The 25,434-nt window shown below is 45.8% G+C and overlaps 1 protein-coding gene across 1 annotated transcript in view; it reads right to left on the bottom strand.

Moving 5' to 3' along the window:
• The window catches only part of RECK (reversion inducing cysteine rich protein with kazal motifs), a gene marked incomplete in the record, with an annotated part of 268,496 nt that overhangs the window by 100,557 nt on the left and 142,505 nt on the right, over positions 1–25,434 (bottom strand). The window contains 3 exon segments of the mRNA XM_034761431.1: positions 9,458–9,494; positions 15,511–15,585; positions 19,302–19,360. Of these exon segments, the coding sequence (XP_034617322.1) occupies positions 9,458–9,494; positions 15,511–15,585; positions 19,302–19,360 (171 nt within the window).

Here is a 25,434-nt window from a genome sequence, read left to right as displayed (position 1 = left end):
AGCATGTATGATTACCTGCCTTGCAGGCAGATGGCATGTGTGTTCATTCGGTGCAAACATCTCACGGCCCTCAGAGACTGAATACAGGCTCTTGAGACTGAACTGGAGGAGCTAAGGGAGACAAGACTTCCAGGGACACAGTAAAGCAATCCCACTCCCAGTCTGACAACCTTTGTGCTGTTGGTGAGAATGAAAGTCTCAGGGAAGGAGAACAAAGCTGGAGCAGAGGGAAACGATCCTTCCAGATGATGTCATGATATCATCTCACACTGACGCTACCCCTCCAGGGGCGGGGACGCCAGTTACTAGAAAGAGACAGGTAATAGTAACGGGGGATTTGATTATTAGAAATATAGATAGTTGGGTTAGTGATGACTGGGAGAATGGCATGGTGAATTGCTTTCTGGGTGGGAAGGTTGCGAGCCTCAGAAAACATATAGACAGTCTTTTGTACAGCGCTGGGGAGGAGCAGGTGGTCATGGTAGATGTAGGAACCAATTACATAGAGAAAGGTAGGAGAGAGTTCCTGGAGGCCAAATTAGAGCTGATAGGTAAGAGATTAAAGTCCAGGACCTCCATTCTTTGTAGTATTCTTTGAAATGCTTCCAGTTCCATGTGCAGGGCCATTTAGCAAGCAGGGGTGCATGGTCTTAATGAGTGGACGAAACAACGGTGTTGGGAAAAGGGATTTAGATTTATTAGGAACTGAGGAACCTTTTGGTAAAAGAGGAGCCTGAACAGCAGTGGTCTCCAACCTTTTTACACACAAGATCACTTTCTGAATTAAAGGATCTACCATGCCCTTTCCCTGAAGCCCCGCCCTACTCACTCCATCTTCCCCTCTCTCCGTCGCTCACTCTCCCACACCCTCACTCACTTTCACCGGGCTGGGGCAGGGGGGGGGTTGGGGTTCGTGAGGGGGTGAGGGCTCAGGGCTAGGGCCAAGGAGTTTGGAGTGTGGAAGGGGGCTCTAAGCTGAGCCTAGGCCAGGGGGTTGGGATGCAGGAGGGGATGAAAGGTGTAAGCTCTGGGAGGGAGTTTGGGTGCAGGAGGGGGCTCCGGGCTGGAGCAAAGTGTTGGGGTTTAGGAGGGGACATGGGGTGCTGCCTCCGGGAGGGGGCTCAGGGCTGGGTTGCAGGCTCCCACCGAGCAGCACTTATCTCGGAAGACTTCCAGTTGGTGGCTCAGTGGGGCTAAGGCAGGCTCCCTGCCGCTCCCAGAAGGGAAAACTTACATGAGGTTAAAAAGAGAGTTACTCACCTTTGTAACTGTTGTTCTTCGAGATGTGTTGCTCATATACATTCCAATTAGGTGTGCGCGTGCTGCGTGCACAATCATCGGAGAATTTTTACCCTAGCAACACCTGGTGGGTCAGCTGTGGAGTCCCCTGGGTGGCGCCTTCATGGCACTGGATATATACCCCAGCCGACCCAGCGCCCCCTCAGTTCCTTCTTGCCAGCTACTCCGACAGTGGGAAAGAAGGGTGGGTTTGGAATGGATATGAGCAACACATCTCGAAGAACAGTTACAAAGGTGAGTAACCGTCTTTTCTTCTTCGAGTGCTTGCTCATATTGATTCCAATTAGTTGACTCCCAAGCCTTACCTAGGCGGTGGGGTCGGAGTGAGACATCGCTGAGTGCAGAACCACTGAACCAAATGCGTCGTCGTCTCTGGACTGCTGAACTAATGCGTAGTGAGCTGCAAAAGGTATGTACAGATGACCAAACAGCAGCTCTACAGCTCTCTAATATCAGAACATGAGTCAGGAAAGCGGCCAACGAGGTTTGAGCACTCGTGGAGTGAGCTGTGAGGCGCGGAGTCGGGACACCGGCCAAGTCGTAACAAGCATGGGTACAAGACGTGATCCATGAGGAAACGCGTTGCGAGGAGACCGGTAGGCCTTTCATCCCGTCAGCCACTGCAACAAAGTGCTGAGTCATTTTCCTAAACGGCTTTGTACACTCGATATAGAATGCGAGGGCCCTACGAACCTCTAGAGAGTGCATGTGTTGATCCTGCCACGTGGCATAAAAGACTGGGAGGAAAATGTCCTGGTTAACATAAAAGGTAGATACCACCTTGGGAAGGAAGGCAAGATGGGGGCGAAGCTGCACCTTGTCTTTGTGGAAAACTGTATACGGTGGTTCAGACGTGAGGGCTCTGATTTCAGATACGCGTCTCGCTGAAGTAATGGCTACAAGGAAGGCTGTCTTCCAAGATAGATAAAGGAGTGAACAGGTGGCCATCGGCTCAAAGGGGGGCCCCGTGAGTGTAGAAAGGACCAGGTTTAGGTCCCATGCTGGAACCGGTTGTCGTACTTGTGGATAGAGACGATCTAGACCCTTCAGAAATCTAACAACGATCGGGTTGGAGAAGACAGAGGAAGCACGTTCTCCTGGATGAAACACCAAGATGGCTGCCAGGTGCACCCTGATAGATGATGTCGCCAGGCCCTGCTGCTTCAGGGATAGGAGACTGTCTAGGATGAAAGGTATTGACGCCTGTAATGGAGGCGTGGCGCGCTGCCCGCACCAGCAGGAGAATCGCTTCCATTTGGCCAGGTACGTGGCCCGAGTGGAGGGTTTCCTACTGCCCAACAGAACTTGCTGCACCAATTGTGAGCAGAGTAACTCCGATCGAGTTAGCCATGCAGCATCTATGCTGTAAGGTGGAGGGATTGCAGGTCGGGATGACAGAGGTGACCGTGGTCTTGTGATATCAGGTTCGGCCACAAGAGGAGTGTGATCGGAGGTGCTACCAATAGCTCCAGGAGTGTGGTATACCAGTGCTGTCTGGGCCATGCTGGAGCAACCAGAATCATGCGTGTCTCGTCCCTTCGTAACTTGAGAAAGACTTTGTGGACTAGTGGGAATGGAGGGAACGCACAGAATAGCTGGTCTTTCTACGGGAGTAGGAAAGCATCCGATAGGGATCCCGGAGAACATCCCTGGAGAGAACAGAATACCTGGCACTTCCGATTGTTGCGGGAGGTGAATAGGTTGACCTGGGGAAACCCTCATCTCAGGAAAATGGAGTGGATGACGTCTGGGCGAATGGACCACTCGTGAGGCCGGAAAGATCTGCTGAGGTGATCTGCCGCGTGTTTTGTACCTCCAGGAGAAACAACGCCACCAGATGTATTGAGTGGACTATGCAGAACTCCCACAGACGAACGGCCTCCTGGCATAGGGGGGACAACCAGGCTCCCCCTTGCTTGTTGATGTAGAACATGGCCGTGGTGTTGTCTGTGAGGACTGCCACACAACCGCCATGTAGGAAACCACGAAACGCCTAACACGTTAGGTGTACTGCCATCAGCTCTCGTACATTGATGTGCTGAGTTAGTTCGGATGCGGTCCGAAGGCCCTGCGTCTGGTGTTCCCCAAGGTAGGCGCCCCAGCCCAGAGATGATGCATCTGTGACAAGGTATAAGAAAGGTTGTGGGGTGTGAAATGGTACCCCTTTGCACACCGACATGTGGCTCAGCCACCAGCTGAGGGAGGTCAAGACCAATTCCGGAACCACTATGGTGAGGCTGTCCCGACCTGGACGATACACCGTTGATACCCAGGCCTGAAGCGGGCGGAGCCAAAGTCTGGCGTACCTGGTTACGTAAGTGCACGACACCATGTGCCCCAGAAGGCCGAGGCAAGTCTTTATCGTGAAGTTGGGAAGTTTGGAGGCTGCAGATGATGTTTGCCATAGCCTGAAAATGAGTGTCTGGCAGGAGAACGTGGACAAGTCTGGAGTCTAAGACTGCCCCGATAAACTATTCTCTGGGTTGGTTCCAGAGTTGACTTTTCACTGTTGAGCAGGATGCCCAGCTTGTGGAACGTGCCTAGGATGAGCCGGACATGGGATCGCACTTCTTCCCTGATGTGGCCCTGAATGAGTCAGTTGTCTAGATACAGAAAGACCTGAATCCATTGTCGACGAAGGTAGGCTGCCACGATGGCCATACATTTGATGAACACTCTTGGAGACGCGGACAGCCCGAAGGGCAGGACAGCAAATCAGTAGTGTTCATGATTTACCACAAAGCGAAGGAAACGCCCGTGCGGAGGGTAAATTGCTATGTGAAAGTACGTGTCCTTCATGTCGAGGGCGGCGTACCAGGCTCCAGGATCCAGGGAAGGGATAACGGTCCCCGATGAGACCATGCGGAACTTCAATTTTACCATGAATTTGTTGAGTCTGCGCAGATCTAATATGGATCGAAGCCCTCCTTTTGCCTTGGGGATTAGGAAGTAGTGTGAGTAGAACCCCCTGCCCCTTAGTTCTGATGGAACCTCCTCAATCGCTCCCATGGACAGGAGCGTGAAGACCTCCTGTATAAGGAGTTGCTTGTGAGAGGGGTCCCGGAAGAGGGACAGGGAGGGAGAAAATTGGAGAGAATATCCCCTTTCCACCGTGCGAAGAACCCATCGGTCTGAAGTTATAAGGGACCGAGCATGATGGAAATGGGAGAGACGATCTTGAAATGGAGGGAACCTCGTCCACATCTTCTGTAAAAGTCCTGCCTTGGACGGGCGGGAGGGGGGGGGGGGGGGGAGGGGTAGAACCTTTGAGGCTGTGGTTTAAAGGGCTTGCGCTGGGTACCTGGGACATGCATCCCCAAGGAGCCCATGATGGTTCTGGAGTCTTTTTGGCTCTAGAGTTCATTTTATCCGAGAACAGGCCCTGCCCATCAAATGGTAGATCCTGCAGGGTCTGCTGCAGTTCTGGCGGTAAGCCAGATACCTGAAGCCAGGAGATGCGTCGCATAGCTATGCCCAACGTCAAGGTCCTAGCCACAGAGTCAGCTACATCAAGGGAGGCCTGCAAGGAGGTCCTAGCCACCTTTTTGCCCTCTTCCACTAAAGCCCCAAACTCATCCCTGGACTCTTGCGGAATCAACTCCTTAAATTTTCCCATGGAATTCCACGAGTTATAATCATAATGGCTCAAGAGCACTTGTTGGTTTGTGACTCTGAGCTGAAGGCCCCCCACTGAGTAAATTTTGTGTCCAAACAAATTGAAACGCTTGGCGACTTTAGATTTGGGCGCTGCAGCCTGTTGACCATGCCGTTCCCTTGCGTTCACTGAGGATGCCACCAGTGAACACGGCCGAGGGTGAGTATATAGGTAGTCATACTCTTTGTTCCTTCTAAAGTATTTTCTCTCTACTCCTCTGGCCGTAGGTGGGATAGAGGCAGGAGTCTGCCATATTGTCTTGGCGTTGGCTTGTATGGTGCGGATGATGAGCAATGCTACCCAGGATGGGGCGTCAGCTGAAAGGATGTCCACCACCGAGTCCTCCAACTCCACTATCTCCTCCGCTTGGAGATCCATATTACATGCCACCCTACGTAAAAGGTCTTGGTGAGCACATAGGTCTATCGGAAGGGGACCTGAGGTCGTTGTCCCCGCCACCGCCTCATCTGGAGAAGATGAGGAAGATGCTACAGGGGCTAATGGATTCTGTGGCAGGTCCAGTTGCGAGGGGTCCTGATGTCCTTGATCCGCTGTGTCAGGGTCTGGGGCCTGCATTGGGGTGGGTGCAGGTGCTCCATACCCCCCCGGAGGGGGATGACTGATGGTGGCCTCCGGTACTTGGGGCTCTGAATGGGCTGAGCAGGAGGCTGCGGGTGGAACCCCTTGGGCTTGGTGGTACGCCCACGGGGTCCAGAAGGACCACTGTGCAGGCTCCTGGCTAGAGTCTTGGGTTTCATCCTGCCATTGACCCAGGTTACCCTCTGCTTGGCCTGGTGCGAGATAGGCTAAGGGGGACACGTCATCCGACTGAGGAGCGTGAAGCGGAGCGCGAGGGCCAGGGCGGTGCAGGGCGTGCCTGTGTCGACTCTGGTGGAAATGGTGCCGGGCCACAGGACAGCGGTGCCGGCACGATGCCGGAGAGTGGTACCAGGATCTAGAACAGTGCCGATGGTCATACCGATACCGGGATCCAGGTCTGGATCACGATGAAGACCGCCTGCGGGAGCGGTGCCGGGAGCAGCTTCTTAAATGGGATCGGCACTCTGACCAGTGCTGGGTGTGGCGTCGGGAGTCCGAATGGTACCGAGGTCCAGAGCAGTGCCATGAGGCGGAACGGTGCCGTGATAGAGAGCGGCGCCGGGACTGTGAGCAGCATGGGGACCTGCTCCAAAATTGGGAGCGGTGCCGAGTGTCCACGGTCGGAGATGGTGGATGTATTAGGGCTGCTTGCCCCTAGACTGCACCACACAGGTGGGATGCAGTGCCGTAGCCTGAGCCGGTGCCGGTTCTATAAGGGCAATGAGGTCCCTTGCTGTTGCAAACGTCTCTGGCGTCGATGGAAGTCGGGACTCAACCACGGCGTGGGTCGGGGAGCCAGTACACGCCGGAGTCAATGGCTTTTCCCTCAGTGCCAGAGTCAACTGTGCCGGTATCAGCCCCTATACCCTCGGTTGCTCCAGTGCCAGACGCGAGCCCGAGGTTGGCAAAAGGGGTGCCGGCGCCTGTTGTTGGGAGGTAGCCCCCTCTGGCTTGCAAGGTCTCTTCTGTCCTGGGGACAGGGAACGGCGCCGAGGTACTTGCGCTGGATGCGGCGCCGGCAAGGACCGGTGCCGTGGGTCTCTATCCGAGTCTCCCCGCGGTGCAGTACTCGAAGTCGCCACCGGACCACTGCGCACCAAGGCACTCGGTGCCGGAACTTGGCATGCCGAAGGGGGATCCGGGCTGAGGGCCGCCTCCATAAGGAGCTGCTTGAGTCTACAGTCCCACTCCTTTTTGGTTGGAGGCCTGAAAGCCTTACAGATCTTACACTTTTCGGCCTGGTGAGACTCCTGGAGGCACTTTAAACAAGAGTTGTGGGGGTCTCCCGTTGGCATAGGCTTCGAACAGACTGAGCACGGCTTAAACCCCGGAGCCTTGGGCATGAGCCCGGGCAGCACGCAGGAAGGAAGGGGGAGGGACCCCTTCCGGCCCGCTAACTTTACTTACAAAAACTAATTCTACAATTATCAAACTATTGTACTACACTAACTATATAACTATAAGAACTAGAATAGTTATCTAAACCAGGAAGTAAAAACTAGGGAGAGTGGAGGACAGCAATGCCGCGCTCCACAGGTCCAACGGGCGGTAAGAAGGAACTGAGGGGACGCTGGGTTGGCTGGGGTATATATCCAGTGCCATGAAGGTGCCACTCCAGGGGGCTCCATAGCTGACCCACCGGGTGTTGCTAGACTAAAAATTCTCCGACGATCGTGCATGCAGCGCGCGCACACATAATTGGAATCAATATGAGCAAGCACTCGAAGAACTCTTATTACGCTGTCAATGCCAGCATTTTAAGATAAGACTGAAAGACATTCTCCACCTATCCTTATTGGGAAAGGATATGTGGGGAAAATGAAAGCAACCATAGATGCATACCACATCTGTAACCTAGGCCCTCCCTCTCAGACCACAGGAAGAAACTACTATGGTATTTATTTTGCCCATCACCTTGTTATGGAGAGGGAAAACTGGAAAAAGGAAAAAAAGAAAAAAAAAAATCGCATCATGGACTCTCTAAGGTAACTGTGTCACCTGCACATCCTTAAAAGCAGCTGCAAAAAGTCGGTCATATGAGAACAGTACCAAACTGTCTAAAGTGGAGGGATGTCCTCCATCTAGACATCAGGTTCTGGATACTACAGAAAGACGACTTCACTCCCCTGATAAGATTATACTGTGACACAGACCATCTGTGATATGTTCAGCCTCAAAAGAAAGATTTCTCTGCTCCTAGGAGAAGAGGGGACTAGAATTCTACCTCAGAAACACCCCAGAGGCCTCACATTAGTTCAGAAAATCAAGGCAAACAATTAAAGAGTAGCTGTTCAGCACCAGTTTCCATCCTAGGAGTCTCCAAACAGCAGCAGCACTTTCTTTACAAACCTGTGTTCTAACAGTATGCATTCTTTTCTTTCAAGACGACCACTGCCCCTCAACCATTCTGTAACTCAAACAAGCCCTCTTAAGCAGGGAGACGAATATCTGCAGTCCACCCTGCACAAGTTGGTTTTCTAGAAAGAGAGATTTGATATTATCCCCAGTTGAAACATTAGCCACAGTCTCTGGAGAAAATATGAAATATTCATATTTCATTCAAAGATTTCAAGGCACTTTGCAAAGGTGAGTGTTATCCTCATGTCAAAGATGGTATGAACTAAAGCACAGAGAAGTTAAGTTACTTATCTAGGGTTACAATGTGCCAGTGGCTGTACTGGGCCTAAAGCCAGATCTCCTGACAGCTACTCATGTTCCAAACACTAGACAACACTGCCTCCCAAGCATTAGTTACAAAATAGTCTCACAAGATCCCCATTTTACAAACTGGAAAACTGACACAGACGAACACCCAGATTTTTAAAGGAATTTAGGCATTGCAGCACTGAGCATTGCCACACCTAACTGATTTAGGAGCTTAAGTCTCATTTTCAAAAGTGGTAGAGGCACTAATTAGGCTAAGTGCCTAAATCACTTTTGAAAATGAAACAGGCATTGCAATGCTGAGCACCATTAAGCTTAAACACCATTAAAAATGTGGGCCGAAGTAGCATAAGCAAGGTTACATAATAAATTAGTGGAAAAACAAGGACTAGAACCTACAAGACTCCTCAGACCCTATGAAACTACTGGAATTGACAGTTTGACTCCTGAGAACAAGAAAAGCAGGTAGGCTCACTGGTGGCAGGTTGAGCAGCCTGTAAGAACTGTCTTTTTTTTCCTGTTTTTCCACCTTTTCAGCTACGGTATGCTAATTTTACTCCAACTTTCTTTGTCCAAAAGGAACAGGAAAGGGTTACTGTGACTATTCTGTGACAAGGCAGAGCAAAATTAGATAATTTAGGAGAGACAGATGGGACTTAGAGCGCCAAACTATCTTCAATGAAACAGCTACTGCTTAATCTCAGTACGACATCATGAATCCCACCCCCATATTCTAGACTGAATAAGAGTGGTATACATTTTTAATTAAAAAATTAGAAGTTAAGGTCTAGAAGGGAACAGTATTTTAGGGGGAAATAGGCAATCACAGGACATCTAGAATCTTTTAAAAAGGCAAAGGAGTGCTGACTCAAGGCTTTTCAATACTTTTAAGGACGAATCCCCAACCCTTGACCTTTTTCTTCAACATAGGCAAGAAATGGATAAGAGATATTTGAGTAAACATCAATGTAATACAACTTATACATTTAACGTATTTTCTACATGAGAAAATAGGATAAGAAAAAATGTATTTGCTTTCCAATTTTGACAAAGTCAAAGCACCACAATTTGGGGTAAATGAAACAAGCAAACAAAAACATTTCTGGCTTATGTGGAAGCCTTATCAAAGCAAAACTATTTTGAAACATGTACAATAGGGAAACTAAACAATCTGTTGTTGAATTAAGCCTTTTATCAGCAAAGGCAAAATATAAATTAGAATAGTCTAATAGTTCTTACCTGGCAAAGAAGAATTTATACAACCCCAAACTTCTCCCTGAAAAATAAAATGCAATTAAACACAAGTCTTTATTTATGATAGATTAAAAGCTTTTAAATATAATAGATTATTTAACACCGATACGAAATAGTGTCAATACCGCTGTAAAATAATTGATCTCATGGAAGACCTCTGCCTCCTTCTCAAAAAACACAAAAATCAGAGACAAATGTCATCTGGTGTTCACTGTCAAGAAAAGGATGATGTGACCCAAAAGGACTCCTCTCTCTAGCGTATTTTAATTAAAAGTGGGGTTTGGGGGGGCGTTGTTTTTTAAAGTATGTTTTGCACCTGCAGACAATGGCAAAAACTGAAAGCTATGGGCATTTCTACATCCTGGAAGATGTAAGTGTGTGCATGTAGTAGACAACTCTGTCAAACAGTTACTGTAAGTAACTTCCCCTTCTTCTTCAAGGTACCCTCTGCATATTTCCAGCTGTGGAAATATAGCAAGCAGTACTACCATTTGGAAAAAGTGGGCTGAAAGTGTCATAGTGCTAAAAGATTCAGAATTCAAACCAAGATGATGTATCATAGGGGTTACAATTGTACATCATGTTATTTGTTTTACCGCTTTCCTTTAAAAATAAAATAAAATAAAAGGAATTACATGTAAAGAGTAACATTAAAAGGAAGATATTTAAGCTGCAAAGTCAGGAATTGTTAGACTTATGGCTGCCCAGGCTGGTTTTGCTTTGTTTGGGGGGGTTTTGGTGGGTGAGGAAGAGAAGGATTCTAGCATTAAAAGTGCAGACTGAAACCTAACATATCTTCAACTCAAAATGGTTTCTAAAACTTTCCCAAAAATTCCTATTACTTTATCCTTTAAGCTCTCACCCTTAATCGTTTCCATTTATGTTACAAGAATCTATTTTGTACTGGATACGTATATTTGTCTTTTATACCGTCCAAGACCCATCTGTTCAAGGTGATCTTTTGCCACTTGCTGTAAAAATGGTATAATGATGATGGGCGATCACTCGTTACAGAGTATGATCATCTTCCATGGGAGTTACGGGTCCTCAGGTGGCTAATAAGGCCAATCCTTGAACCACAAGTTCTATTGCAATGAGGGCAGATGTTTCAGTCATGAGTGCAGCTGCCGAGATGCTCGAGCCACCTCAATCCTCGAGCAAAACAACTGAATCACACCCCCACCGCCTGTGTGTCGGTCTGCAACTAGGAACTTCTGGATTTCACTGTCCTGTTCCCATCGCAACTCGCCGATCACCACCGGACTTTTGACTTGTGCAATATTATTTTTCCCAAAAAACTGGAAAATGCCTGTGCAGGACTTCTTTTAAAGTGGGGAGACTGGTGCACGACAGTCACCACACTATCCTTGGCAGATAGAGAACTTGAAACCAATGGAATGGGCACCATGACAATTGGAGATCATCTATTTGCTGCAGCCTTCATCCATCTTCACAGCCGTTGTAACATTACACAACAGTTTCACCTCCATTGTGCAGTTATCCTCCATCTGCTCTGCTGTTAGGAACTTCTTGGATCACACTTTGTCTGGAACCTCGCCCTTGACTGTTCTGCCATGGGTAGCCCTAAGGCAGCATCACTCTCGGGGTCATTGAGACACGCAAGCCTCTCCACCACTACAAGATGGTGATCCATGGAGAGAAAAAAATGGTATAAACAGTCTCCAAATATTAGAGGAACAGAATTCAAGGACGGTTTGCTGCTCTCAAACTTCATGTCAGACCTGAGGATTAGCTGAAGGTAAAGTAGTAGTGGAGGATGAATTCTTTTCTCTCTTCTTGGATTTACAGGGATGTCTTTTATATTGCTGCTGAGAAGCAAAGGACTGTTGTTGCTGCTGATAGCATTGCCTGCCTCTGTTAACATACAAAGATGAAGAACAATTTGGATAATATTGTCTTTAGATATCAAAGGCAGGCACAGGAATTATTCTATTGAAAGATGCAAGAGAACCAGAGATCCATCAGTTAATCTTGTGTCTCATTTTCTCTAATATTGCATCCATTTTACAACTAAAACGTCCATCTATTTCAAATAGAAGGTCTTCAATCTTCAGCTTTGTTTCGTGAGGAAGAGAGGAGCAGCATATCACTGCAGCTATTGATCTTGAATATGCACCAGAGACAAAGGACTCACACAGCACATGCCTAGCAACGTTCTGGCCCTCCTTAATAAGGGCATAAGTCAGTCTTCAGCAGTCATCAGGAAGATTCTTGGTAAAGATTGAAATCTTGTCCCACAGGTGAAACTGGTACCTCGCCATGACAGCTAGGTAGTTAGCTACCCTCAGGTTTAAAGAAGATGAAGATATTTTCTCCTGAATCAATCTATTTTCCCTCCCCCTCCCCCATCTCTGTCACTGGGAGGAGAATATAAAGATTCCATTTTTGATCGCTACATCACTACAGCCACCAAAGGAGAATTAGGGGAAAGATGTACATGGAAACAAGAAAATCCTTCATTCAGGATCTGATACCTTACCTGCTTTTTTAGCATTTGGTTGGCAGAAGAAACAGAGAAACTTTGTAGAGGTATTCCCCAGGATGTCAGAAAGAGGAGGAGTTTCCTCCAGTGAAACAGAAGGTAATTTTGAGGTAGAAAACTTCTGCTGACTAACTCTTTGAATTGAATAGCATCCTCAGACGGTGAGGGAGCTGAGGCTACACCACCATTTTCAACTAGAGAGGAGTTGCCTGTAGGTTCTTGGTCCTGATGCAAAATATGGATTTGTGAAGATGCATTATCTGCCTTAGCATATGTCTTGGATCAGTGTAGGGACTAACTCTTGGTACTGGATTCATTGGCATAGGATCTGAGTGTCTTGGATCTGTGGAAACATCCCTGCTTTAATGTGGAACCGAGATTGTAGCTCTCAAAGGAGTCTGATACGGAAACCTTGGAGTTGACTGGTATGGACAGAGCACCCAGGGAGGCACTTGCCACTCCTGTCAATTTGTCTAGTCCGGTGCAGTCATAGTTAGGGGATACATGTATTTATCCAAAAGAATGGCACGGAGGTTGAGGGTCCAAATAAACAGTTGGATCCAACTCTTCCTCTGAATGTGATCCAAGCCCAGATCAGACAATGAAATAATTGGGGATATCACTGAGGTAGATAAAGTTTCCATACCTACCCACTAGTGGATCTTGAGACAACAGATCTTTAAAATCTCACATATCCAAGACTGAATATTGCTCATCTTGCATTTTGGACCTCAGCACGGTTTCACTAAGATGGTTATGGCTGCCTGTGGTCGGAGAGAAAACTAAGCTAAAACTTTAAGTGGAGACTGAAGTATTGTGGTTAAGCTGCATAGTATTTCAGAAGGTCAAAAAATTGAAAGCTATGGAAATTTCCACATACTGTGTACTACAAGCTCAAGGGCTCAGATTTGGAGTCCTCTGAACAGGGTTTCTTTAAACAAAACATGGTTATATTACAGTTCACTAAATGGGACAAGTACGTACATAATGGTTACCCTTAAATTATTTCATTAGCACAAAGTCACTGCATTTAGTGCTTTTTAAGCAAGCACTAGAAAAAAAAAATCGACCATTTCTATAATACATCATATCAACTCAGTATTATGGCACCGAAGGAAGATTCCATAGAAGCAGAGGTGTAGATGCTAGCAGGTCAAGGTGCTGGACTAAACAATGAAGAGATAAAAAATTTAAGTGCCTACAAGTGAAGGAATGCTGAACATGTGCCTCTCAAAAGAGTTGTAAAAGTACTACTCATCAGCAATGAAACAATAGCCAATCCTGGCAGGAACAAACTCCTTGTGATATTTCTTTTTTAATACAGTACTTACATAGGTATATAAAAAGCACTTATCACCTTGCTAACATAGTCAATATCAATTCCCTCTACTGGCCCTCCTCCTCCTCCATCAGCCTCCCTCTCTAAATCAAAGCAGATTAGAAGCCAGCAAAAGGAGATACTGCTGCCATTAGGGGGAAAAGCTGGCTTCTGGCACTGCTACTAGTCACCAGAGGACTGATGAAAGGTACTTCCCTTTCTTTCCCTAAAAGATAACTGAGTTCATCATGATTACTGCACTGTTTGTGACTTCTGCATTGAACCCAATTCTCTAAATTATTCCAATGGCCTCGCAGTCTGCCAGTGTCTGCAATCCACATTCTCGAATGAGTTGCCAGAATGCCTCCTCTACCCCACCATCTGAGAGATTTGGAGAGTAAATTTCATATATTCATGTTCCAGCTAGCAGAAGGCTATACTGGAACACTTTTTGTATGTCTTTTGTCTAATGTTATTAACAGAGTACCCATGTAAATTTGACAGCAAATAAAAAAAAGGGGGGGGGAGGCAATGTCTGAAAATAATAAGCATAGAGTTAAACTAAAACTGTTAAACTTTTTAAACAGAAAGATACCTAGATTGCCTTCTCTTTATCAAAGCACTATTAAAGAGATGAAATACATGGTTGGGGAGCGCAATCACACTTTTAAACTATTACTATTTCATAAAAGTATATTCCATTCAGTACTTCCCCCTCCACATTCACCCCAAAAAATTGCTAGACCATCCCTTTTTTGTCCCCTACACATAGAAACTCCCCATCCTGGACTTTATCTCACTCTTGAAAACATTTTCTTCCATGACATCAATAAACCCTAGTTGCCAACTCTGAGAAGCATTAACTCTGTAACATAACAAAATGTAAAATAAAAAGCAAAGCATCAACACAAATGCTATCGCCAACTTGCAATCTGGCTGGTAACGGCAAACCACAGCCTCTGGGAGCTGCAGGCAGCTGTGCCTATGAACGGTCAATGTAAACAAACTGTCTCGTGGTTCGCCAATGGATTACCCTGATGGGCCGCGTTTGGCCCGCAGACTGCCCACCTCTGACTTACACCATCAGTTTTCAAACAGTGGTTGTGGACCACTACTGATCTGAAAGACTTAACTGATGATCCACAGAAATAAAACATTTAAAATCATGCCTTTGTGGATTGGGAGTGGAGGTAGTCCATGAGGGGGAGCACTGTAACAAAGTGGTTCATGGAAAATTAGAACTAAAGAATATCTAGGCATATACATTGTACATTTAGACAGTAAACTCTTTTGGGCAAGGACTTGGTCTTTACTAGTCTATCAAGAGCCTAACTGCTGACACTATATAAAGTAATAAAAACTGATCAGTAAAGTAAGAAAATTAGAATTTTGTATTAGAATTGTCAAGCAAAATTGTTGCTGTTTTTCCAAGGCAGAAGGCTTTGGGATTAATTAATCTGAATATTACTTAATTATTATTTCTATAGTAATGTAACTGAACAAGCAGTAAAATACAATACACTCTATAATTTTCTAGTAATTAACTGGAGAACTTTTAGATATCTCATTCAGATATCCATAGTTTTACTTAACCGATAAAAAGATTGTTCCAGATTTTCAGCTATGACCTAGGAGTAGTTATAACAGCTACAGAGTTTTCCTTTGCACTACCCCAGTGCTGGACAGGATGCATGACAGGCTTGTCCCCTGGTGAAAATTAAATAACCTAAAGGCTGCTCTAAATTATGCTGGCTGCCAACAATTCCAAGGAGAGTAATAGCAGCCACATTACACCAGGCAATCTGGCCCACTATACACAAATTTACTCTCAACATAAGGCAGATCTTAACCTCCACCATCTCTCGTAACTTCCATGAACCCAGGACATTTCGCAAGATTGTGAACTCTCTGATTGCATCGTAAGTCTTGCAATATTTGGTCTTTTCTTAAAAACCTAGCTCCCAGAGTCAAGTGATTAAATGAGAATCTCAGCTTTCATTTTAAAAAGTTTTCTAGTCCTCCTTCCTCCTCCTTCGTGAGGAAAAGCTTGAAAACGAACCCTAAAGGATCAAAAGCCAAATAAAATGAATCCAAAATGTATTATATTTCAATTTTTAAGCCAAATCTCGTGATTTTTGAGACCTCACTAGTGGCTTTTGAATGCTTAGGTTTGTCAATACTGATTCAGCAGTTTTATCAAAAACAGTCAAGGCTTACCATTGACTCTGGGCAATATTCTGGTGCCCGCTGCAGCAAATGTTTCAAACGGGAATCACTTTTAGAGGATAAAATCTGTTACAAAAAGATCAGAAGATAACATTTTTAAAATATCAGAACCAATTAGGAAAAAAAAGCATACATTCAAGCTCATTTGACTTTTTTAGTTTTGCTTTCCTAAATTCACAGTTTGGTTTTATTTAATTAGTAAGTTTTTGTGATAACTTTCACTAGCAGTAAATTTGTGTACCATAACACATTCACATTGTGTACATAACACATTCATATATAAAGAAAGTTTACTTGTAATCTTTCAGACATACAGCACTTGTTTTTGGAGAGGGAAATACATTTTCTTCTTGTTTCTAAAAATGGAATTTATATTCTCTTACTCAGAAACTCTTGGTCCATTCAACAGCACAAGATTGATAGTAAAAAGCACAAGTTAGACCAGAAGTGGGCAAGTTTTTTGGCCGGAGGGCCACATCTGGGTATGGAAATTGTATGGTGGGCCATGAATGCTCACAAAATGGGGGGTTGGGGTGCATGATGGGGTGAGGGCTCTGGCTAGGGGGCCAGAAATGAGGAGTTCAGGGTGCAGGAGGGGGCTCTGGGCTGGGGCATGACAGGGGTGAGGGCTCTGGCTGGGGATGCAGGCTCTGGGCTGGGGATGAGGGGTTGGAGGTGCAGGAGGGGGATCAGGGCTGTGGCAGGGGGTCGGGGCGTGTGAGGGGGTCAGGGGTGCAGGCTCTGAGTGGCGCTTACTTCAAGCAGCTCTTGGAAGCAGCGGCATGTCCCCTCTTCCAGCTCCTACACGGAAGCACAGCCAGGCAGCTCTGCGCACTGTTCCATCCACAGGTGCTGCCCCAGCAGCTCCCAGGAGCCGTGGTTCCCAGCCAATGGGAGCTGCGGGGGCAGCGCTTGGCTGCCCCTATGCTTAGGAGCCGGAAGGCAGACATGCCCCTGCTTCCAGGAGCTGTGTGGAGCAGGGCAAGCCTGGGACCCTGCTCCCTGGCGGGAACTCAAGAACCGCATTAAAACGTCTGAAGAACCGGATGCGGCCCCCAGGCCATAGTTTGCCCACCCGAGTTAGACTGTAACAAGAGTTATAATATGGAGATCTTTGGGTATTCAGAGAAACAAAGCTGCTAGGACCTAGTTTCACACTTCCTTGCTACAAGATACATTTTATACTAACATTCCTGCTAACTTGTACCTGAAAGCAAGGAATTACTTTACTGCAGTTCCACTTCTCTAAGTGTATCATTTGACTGGATTCCTACTCTTTGGTAAGGAGTGCCTGAAATTCATGTAGCTTTCAAAGATTTTTTGGCCCTCTGCAGCATAGTCAAGCCAGTCTCATTCTGAAACCAGCCGCCAGTGCCTCCATGCCCTTTAGAACAACCAATTTCAGTTCATTGATGACTGGAAAGTAGAGAGCTCCCCATGTTATTGAGCAGAAAATGGACAGCTCCCCAAATTATATATGTAACAGATGCCCAATGAATATTTATGATCATTTCATCTGGAAGAGGGGGGAGGGTGTCACTAAAAATATTACTCCCATTTCCCCCAGCCATGACAGTTGCAAGGTGAGAAGGAATCAAGGCAAATTATATCTTCAGACAATTTACTTATCTTACAGTGACTGTGGTTCTTCAAGACATGTTGTACACATGTATCCCATTCTGTGTGCACGTGCTCAGTGATTGCTTGCCAAAAGAATCCAGTGTGCATTAGGGCCATTCCTATACCCTGGATGCCCTCATGCCTCCTCACCCTAAGGCATAAAGTGTGGACCTGGCCCAACTGTGTCTCAGTTCCTTTGCCAATACAGAATCCTGGTAGTACAGAACTCCATTATTTTGGGGAAAGAACGTGGGTTATGGAATCCATGTGGACAACACATTGAAGAAGCAGAAGTTCCAACAGAGAAGGCCCTCCGCTACTGCACACCCCACATCCACCTCATGGCAGCAGTTTGTCCTTATTGAAAACTATATGCTGAGCCTTTGAAGAATACCCTTCCTTCCCACTCCCCTGCCATCCCTTTTGGCAAATCACCTTTTTATTTTTGGAAGGCCTGGAAGCAAATTAGCTCAGGACACTCTATATCTATATTTTCAGAGGTAGATGCACCAGATGCCAGAGTCTGACAATTTTATTTTGGAGGGAGGGGGACTGATTCCCACAGTAATAAGTAAGTGGGCTGTAAAACTCCAATCTAATTTCAGTTGCTGTGCTTAGTGTGAAGGTGCTGAGTGGTGTTGATGGCCAGAGGAGGTCAGACTAGATGATCTGGTGTTCCTTTCTGGACTTAAACTCTATGACTAAATCAATTTATTCATGTCTGAATATTGGTGACATCATAGCAGAAAGAAGTCTTATCAATCTATCACTAGCTTCGTGAACTTAGCAGCTGACATCCCAGTGATCTGCGACATACCATCTCTCTCTCCTCTCTCTAGTCATCCCCTACTACAATGACCCACCACCATTCCTTCTATGTTAACTTGCTTTAGAGTGTTTCCATCTGTATGCCTGATGTGACCTAAGTTCATGCTTACTGATTTCTGACAACATGGTCTGCTTCCCTCCAATAATATTTCTTACACAAGCATTCATCTTCTTTTCCATCCAGGAGATATGCAGGAATCTTTGGCAGCACCACATCCTAAATGCTTCTGTTTTCTTCTTACTAGCAGCATTAATTTCCCGTGATTCACATCCATAAGTCACTATGGAAAAAGTTAAGCTTCCAATAGCTCCACGTTAATTGGCATGGCCAGCCTTCTAGGTATGTTGGAATGCAAAATGTTCAAAAGCTTATGTGATATTTCCTACATTAGCTCCAGGACTTCTAACATATCTGCCATGAACAATTTTGAAATCATTGAACTGAGTGGAAGTAGACAAAACTATTCCCTCATCTGGTGAAGAAGGGAAGACTGCTGCTGATTTCAAGTGTTCCTTCATTCCAGGCGCTCTTCCTCACTTTCCTGTTCTTCCTGGTGTACAGTCTGAGTCTGTGCCAGCTGTGACTCAAGCCACTTTACGAGGGGAGGGATATCTAACTCTGGGACGGGGGCAGGAAAAGTAGGTTTCTGCACCTGTTGCATCCCACAAGGGGCCCGATAGGGCCAAGATTGCACATGTAGGGGATTAGAGGCTGTGGGCCACAGGGGTGGATACGAAGTAGGAAGAGTAAAGTATGGTATCCAACATTGCTCCTGATTTTACATTCACAACCATTCACAGGAAAACTGTACTACATAGGATCCAGAAGGAGGTAAAGGATAAACTAAGAAATCAGTATCAGAGGGGTAGCCGTGTTAGTCTGGATCTGTAAAAAGCAACAGAGTCCCCTGTGGCACCTTTAAGACAAACAGATGTATTGGAGCATAAGTTTTCATGGGTGAATACCCACTTCTTCAGACACAGAAATTACTGTGAATCACCTTTGTTAAGTTTAATACTTCTTGGCCAAATTCTGACCTCAAATAGGCACATGCATCTCCCACTGACTTCAATGTGAGTTTATGCATATAATCAGAGGGAAGAATATGGCTTTAAAAGTTAAGATCTGTTCATTAAAACAGAACTATTACATAAACTATCAAGGTCTCTTGTGACATTCAGTGTCTACATGCACTGAATATAACTGCTCCCTATGGGAGTGAAACACTTATCAATTTCAGGTCCACTTTTCAAGTAACTGTTATAATCTTGAATATACAAATTCAGAAGTGAATCAATTTTCTTGCTACTGCCCAAGTTTAAAACAAGCTTACCTGTTCACAAACATCACGGCACATTAAGTTATCCTTTGCATGATTACAACATGACATACCTACAGGAAAAATGAAGAATTCCTTAGCATCAGTAAAATAATTTAAATATATACAGTGAATTTAACTACCTTTTAAAAGTTGCTTTGAAAAGTAACTATTTATGCTTTTCACTCTGCAGTTCATCTTTAATGATTAAAATTCAGAACTCAAGAGATATATTGAACAGGCACAGAACGTGAACAATGCCTGCGGTAGTCCATCCAAGACAGGATTGAAGACTACTACCAAAGCAGTTTAGCAAAGCTGTTTCTGAAGTGGTTATTGTATACATAGAGGATTTAGACCCCACGGCTGATAACCCAACAGCTTTCGCTAGCACTAAATTCACTAAGATATATACTTTAAAAATTTATAAAATTGCAAAAACAACCAACCCACATCTGAGTAGACAATTTGGTGTCTTAAATCCATTTGGCCTATTATTAAACTAGCATAAGAATAAATGCTAACATCCACTATGTATCAGATTTGATCTATTTTAATATACATACAGGATGGCTCCTATAAATCAAAAAGCCAGAGGATCAGTTTACAAATATGAGTTCTTTGATTGGCTTTATAACTTTATTCTGCTAGGTTTAGCTTTGTAGTTTAGATCATACTATCAAATATAATAAGGTCCTGATCCAAAACTCCCTGAAGTCAATGGGAGTCTGCAGAACTAGCAGAGAGTGTGTGTGTGTATATATAACATTGAAAAATTCCAAAACAAAAAACACTCCACTGCACACACTTCTCCCCCTGGAAAGACATGAGAGAACACATATGACAGATGTTAGTCATGTTGCTCAGTGTGCTACTCCAAGTTGCTCAGATACTATGTTGATGAGTGCGGAACAAGAACCTATGCAGAACAGAACAGAATCCTAAAGAACACCAGAGGTCAGATTAGGGGCTACAGTCAAGAGCCAGCATATGGCTAGAAGCAGTGGGAGGGAAGGGAATTGAGGACAGAGCACTATCCATATCAGAAGGCAAAGAAAGAATGGAGTATACTGGGGTCGGCAACCTTTCAGAAGTGGTGTGCCGAGTCTTCGTTTATTCACTCTAATTTAAGGTTTCGTGTGCCGGTAATACATTTTAACGTTTTTAGAAGGTCTCTTTCTATAAGTTTATATTATATAGCTAAACTATTGTATGTAAAGTAAACAAGGTTTTCAAAATGTTTAAGAAGCGTCATTTAAAATTAAATTAAAATGTTGATCTTACCCCACCAGCCTGCTCAGCTCGCTGCCAGCCTGGGGTTCTGTTCACCTAGGCCAGCAGCGGGCTGATTAGGGCCTGCGGCCGGGACCCCAGACCTGGGGGGGGGGGATGGATATTTCAGGGGTCAGGGCAGAGGGCTGTGGGAGGGGGTTCAGGGCAGAAGGCTGGGGTGGGGGGGGTTCAGAGATCAGGGCAGAGGGCTGAGGGGGTGCAGGGCAGAAGGCTGTGTGTGTGTTGGGGTGTGGGGGTGCAGGGCAGAAGGCTCAGTGTGTGGGGGGGTTCAGGGCAGAGGGATGGGGCATGCAGGGCAGAAGGCTGGGGTGCTCGGCTCGTGGGGGTGCTCCCAGCCCCCTGCCCTGAGTGGCTCCTGGCAGGGGGCTGGAAGGGATATGCCCTGTTCCACCCCCCTCCCCCAGGCTCCGTCCCTACCTCTCTCTGCCTCCTCTATGGAGCTGTGTGCACGCTGCCACTCTTCCCCTGCCCCGTCGCTAGGGCCATCAGTTGATTGGCCAGGGAGGGAGAGGAGGAAGGGCCGGAAAGCACCACGCTGGGGAAAGAAGCGGGGGAGGCGGGGAAGCTTGGCTGCCGCAGAACCAAGCTTCTGCCTCCTGCCCCTGCAGGGGAGAGCGGTGGGCAGGGGGGCTGAGTGGGGCTGGGGGCCGGGACATCGGCAGGGAGCTGCGTGCCACTCAAAACCATGTTTGGCACGCGTGCCGTAGGTTGCCGACCCCTGGAGTATACTCTCTGAAGCAGTCTCAGGGGGAGAGCTAGCAGATTAATTTTGTAAACAGACTTTTTTAGCTACGAAGAGAGAACCTGATCTGATGATTCTATGTAGGCTTGTCAGCCTAGCAAGGTAGACAGCGCGGCCCCTGGGAGCTGCAGGCGGCTGTGCCTGCGGACAGTCTATGTAAACAGTCTCGCAGCCCGCCAGCAGATTACCTTGAAGGGCCGCGTGCAGCCCATGGGCCACAGGTTGCCCACCACTGATATATACATATACACGAGTAAGAGTGTGCATGGAAGTATATGTCTAAGCAATATAGAGGTTGCAAGCTGAAGCACTCAAAAGTCAGGAAATGCTAAAGTTAAGGCTGCAACTTTAACTGCCAGTTTGCTGTGCTCTTTTTTACAGCATAAATTTCTCCCTCATGCAGAGTACAATTTGGGTAGTGCAATTAATGGAGCAGCTGTCAATATTTATTTTCATCCTCACTGTTCAATGAGTGGAACCTTAACTCATGCACATATTAATAGATTATAAAGAATGAAACAGCATTCTTTCAGCGATCTGCCTAATTCCACACACATACACATTAGAGCAGAGGTCCCCAAACTATGGCGTGTGAAGGAACGTTCGGGGGGGGGAAATGGCAGGGGCCGGGACACCCCACCATGGGGGTGGGGAGGGAGTGTCACTCAGCTCCTCCCTACCCCCAGTTCTGTCCAGTCCTGCCCCCAGTCGCATCCCTGGTGCCCAGCCCTGCATCTGGCCCACTCCCAGACTTGGCACGGTTCCACTCCTGCCCCCGCCCCCAGCCTCAGCCACTGCTCCATTCCCAGCACAGGCTGGGGGCGGGCGCAAAGCACACCTGGCTATGGACTTGGTTCTGGCCCCAGCCCCCGCCTCGGCTCTGGCCCCAGCCTCAAGTGCTGTCCCAGCCTCAGCCCCCTTATCCCTGTCTGCGTCCCCCACTACACCAGCTGCAGCCCCGCTCCCGGCCCTGGCTCCGGGGTAAGGGCAGGGGGACAGGGACAGGGATAAGGGGGGGCACGACCCTGAAAAGTTTGGAGACCACTGCATTAGAGCATGCATGTACAGTGCCAACAGAACATTAAGAGAGCATTTCCACTCAACTACACGTGCATCTACGTGCAGTGCCAACATAATCATGCAAGATTCTACTTTTTTTTTTTTTAAAAGCAAAACACAACCCATTATTGTATAACAAAACCATGCGCATGTATGCATACCAATGCATTAAACTCCTTGTGAACTGGTCTAAATGGATTTTACTGGACTAATAAAATGCATGTTACTCCTGGGGGCATTCTGCGCCAAAAATTAAAAATTATGCACCAAAAAATTAAAAATTCTGAAAATTCAGCTAATGTTATTTGTCAAAATAACACTACATAATCACACCAGTTTCTATTATTTTGGTAATTTATTTCAAAATACCTGTTCAGCAAGTATGTCTAACAATACAGAGACACAAAAAATTCACCCAGGAGAAGAGAGTTAAAGAAACCACTATGACAATCCAGTTCCTTTTTCTCTGACCCCTTCCCTCCCTCCCCCCTGCCAGAGTCCAGCCGGTGGGCCATACACCCACAACACTCCGCCCCCCAGAGACCATCCACGGGCCCCCCCGGGCCCAGACACCCGCACCCAGGGCCGGTGCTACCATTAAGGTAAATTAGGCGGTTGCCTAGGGCGCCAAGATTTGGGGGTGCCAAAAACCAGTGCCAATTTTTTTCCCCCCACAGCAGAGCCCAGGGATCCAGAGGGAGAAATAGCTTAATGCTCAGTCCCAGGCTTGCACGGAGTTTCCTGTGCGCCGCACTCTCCTTCCCTCAGGGCATGCTGGGAACTATAGTTGCCAGGAATCCTCTAGCTCCCTCTCCCCAGCAGTGTCTTCTATGTGTGAGCTGGGCTCTGATGGGTTCAGCAGTCCCTAGTGGCAGCTAGCAGCACTGCAGCCCACTTCTGTGGGGAAAAGGAAATTCTGCATGCACATTAATTTCTGCAAAATTCTGCATTGCGCAGTGGCACCGAATTACCCCAGGAGTACCACGGTAACCTACAGATGATATACTAGTCAAATGCCACATTTATACCTGTTCTCATTGTGTCAAGGAAAAAAGTCCTTGCTGACACTTCTGTCACTGCAAGGAATGAACAGATGTCACAGGCGGGGCGCTGTGAAGTCTCAAAGGAAGAGGAATCTTTACAGCTTTGAGGGAGACTAGCTTCTTCATAGAACATCATGCAACCTGTTTTACTTTAGTGAATATTTTATTGAGCTAAGGTATAATTAACAGCAGCTTTCCTTTAAACAGTCTTTTAGCATTTCTATTATAAGGCGGTTTTAGGAGTTTACAACTATAAAATAAATTAATTTCAGCTTGAAATTTGGCAAAAACAGTAACTTGCCTTGAAGCAAAATATGTTTGTTTTTAAAAACAAATGTTTTATAGAGAAACAGATTCAGCTGCTAAGCAATAGAATTGCAAAAGAGTTCACTGGTTTTGAATTTTTTAAGATTTTGTAATGGAAAAATCATCTAACAGGTCAGCTGCCAAAAAAACCATAGGTAGAACCACTAATGGCTACTGGATAGATTATCTACTTAAAAAAAAAAAAATCAAAAGTACCATAAAATATTCCATTATAAACACAGCCAGTAAGGGATATTGTCACATCTAGACTATTCAAGAATTCCCAAACAACTTCCTACAGTCCAAAATACAAAACAGAATTCTCATAATAAACTATACTCCACAACAACAGAGATTTAATACATATGAGTCATCAGCATTTGATTTCCTAAAAGGTTTCATTTGGCCTTGTTGGCATCCAACATATAAATCAAAGTGGCAAGTCATTTCATTTTTGTCTCTCCCATCACTTTTATTCTCTGTTTGTACAGCACCTATCACAGTGGGGACTTGGTCTATGACTAGGGCCCTTAGATACAACAGTAATACAAATATTCAGCAACAGCCAGTTTACCAAGGAAAATGTCCTTTTCCAAAACAAGGCCAGTCTGTATGAGCCTCACATAATGTGAGGGTTTGATAGGTAGGAAATAACTCCTTGAGGTGGGAAAAGGAAATAAGGCTTCCCCCTTCCCCCGGTTTGTATATCAAGTAAAAAGACAGAAGAGTCTAAAGGAATGTTGCCTCCTCTGTAATATTTCACTCTATTTATACACCCAGCAGTGTACTAAATCATTTCTCCGTTTACAGTCCTGTCAGACATTTTTCAATCTCCATGAATGTGCTCCAAACCAAGCCATTTTGAATGTTTCAAAACCAAGAGATATTCTATCAAATGCTTTATTAAATTCTAAATGTACCTACTATACTCCCTATACCAATGAATTTGGTAATTCCATAAAAAGAATACAATCAACACGTCTGTCTACCACGATTTGTTCTTTATAAGCTTAATCTGTTTCTGTCCATGGGTTCATTATACTATAAATATCTGAAGAGGTTCTCTCTCAATGCGATCCATTATATTACTAAGGACTGAAGTTACACTTCCAATTTGACATTATATTCACAACTTCACATGAAACTAAGTCAGGATTGTAAACCTTCAAAACTAGTAAGGGAATATGAATGCTACAGTTTAATATAATGCTATAGCTGATGTTCACACCTGGGTGGGGTGTCTCTGCCAGATGACGGTTGAAGCAGCACATGAAGAGAAATCCTCTACTAAAAAGTGAGTATGGAGGAGAATGCACAAGGAAATCCTTTTAGGGTATAAAGATCTACAGCAAAATTATTTGAACCCATATTAGTATAGCCTTGTAAATCTCCAATTACTTTCCCTAGGTAAGTGGGTAAATTGGGCATGCAAGTAGAAACTGACCCTTTAAGTGCTTGGACTGCTGCTCTGCCAGTGGCTCTCTTAAGAGACACTAAATACTTGCAAGCAGCTCCATTCTTGCCAGGAACTCTGGACTCATATTACAACCTTATATCTATCAAGGAGTGGGGGAAAGGATGGAAGATGGATTTGTGGAGCCATTAGGACAGAAGCCACCTACTTTATGAAGCACACTGGGTTTGGGACTTGGACCATACCAATGGGCACTAGAGGGAAGACAACCAGTAGGCCTGTTTTTAGACA

Source organism: Trachemys scripta, chromosome 2 (assembly GCF_013100865.1).
Source record: "Trachemys scripta elegans isolate TJP31775 chromosome 2, CAS_Tse_1.0, whole genome shotgun sequence".
NCBI lineage: Eukaryota > Metazoa > Chordata > Testudines > Emydidae > Trachemys > Trachemys scripta.
Note: the sequence above shows the minus strand (reverse complement) of the source record. Positions and strands in the feature narration are given on the sequence as shown.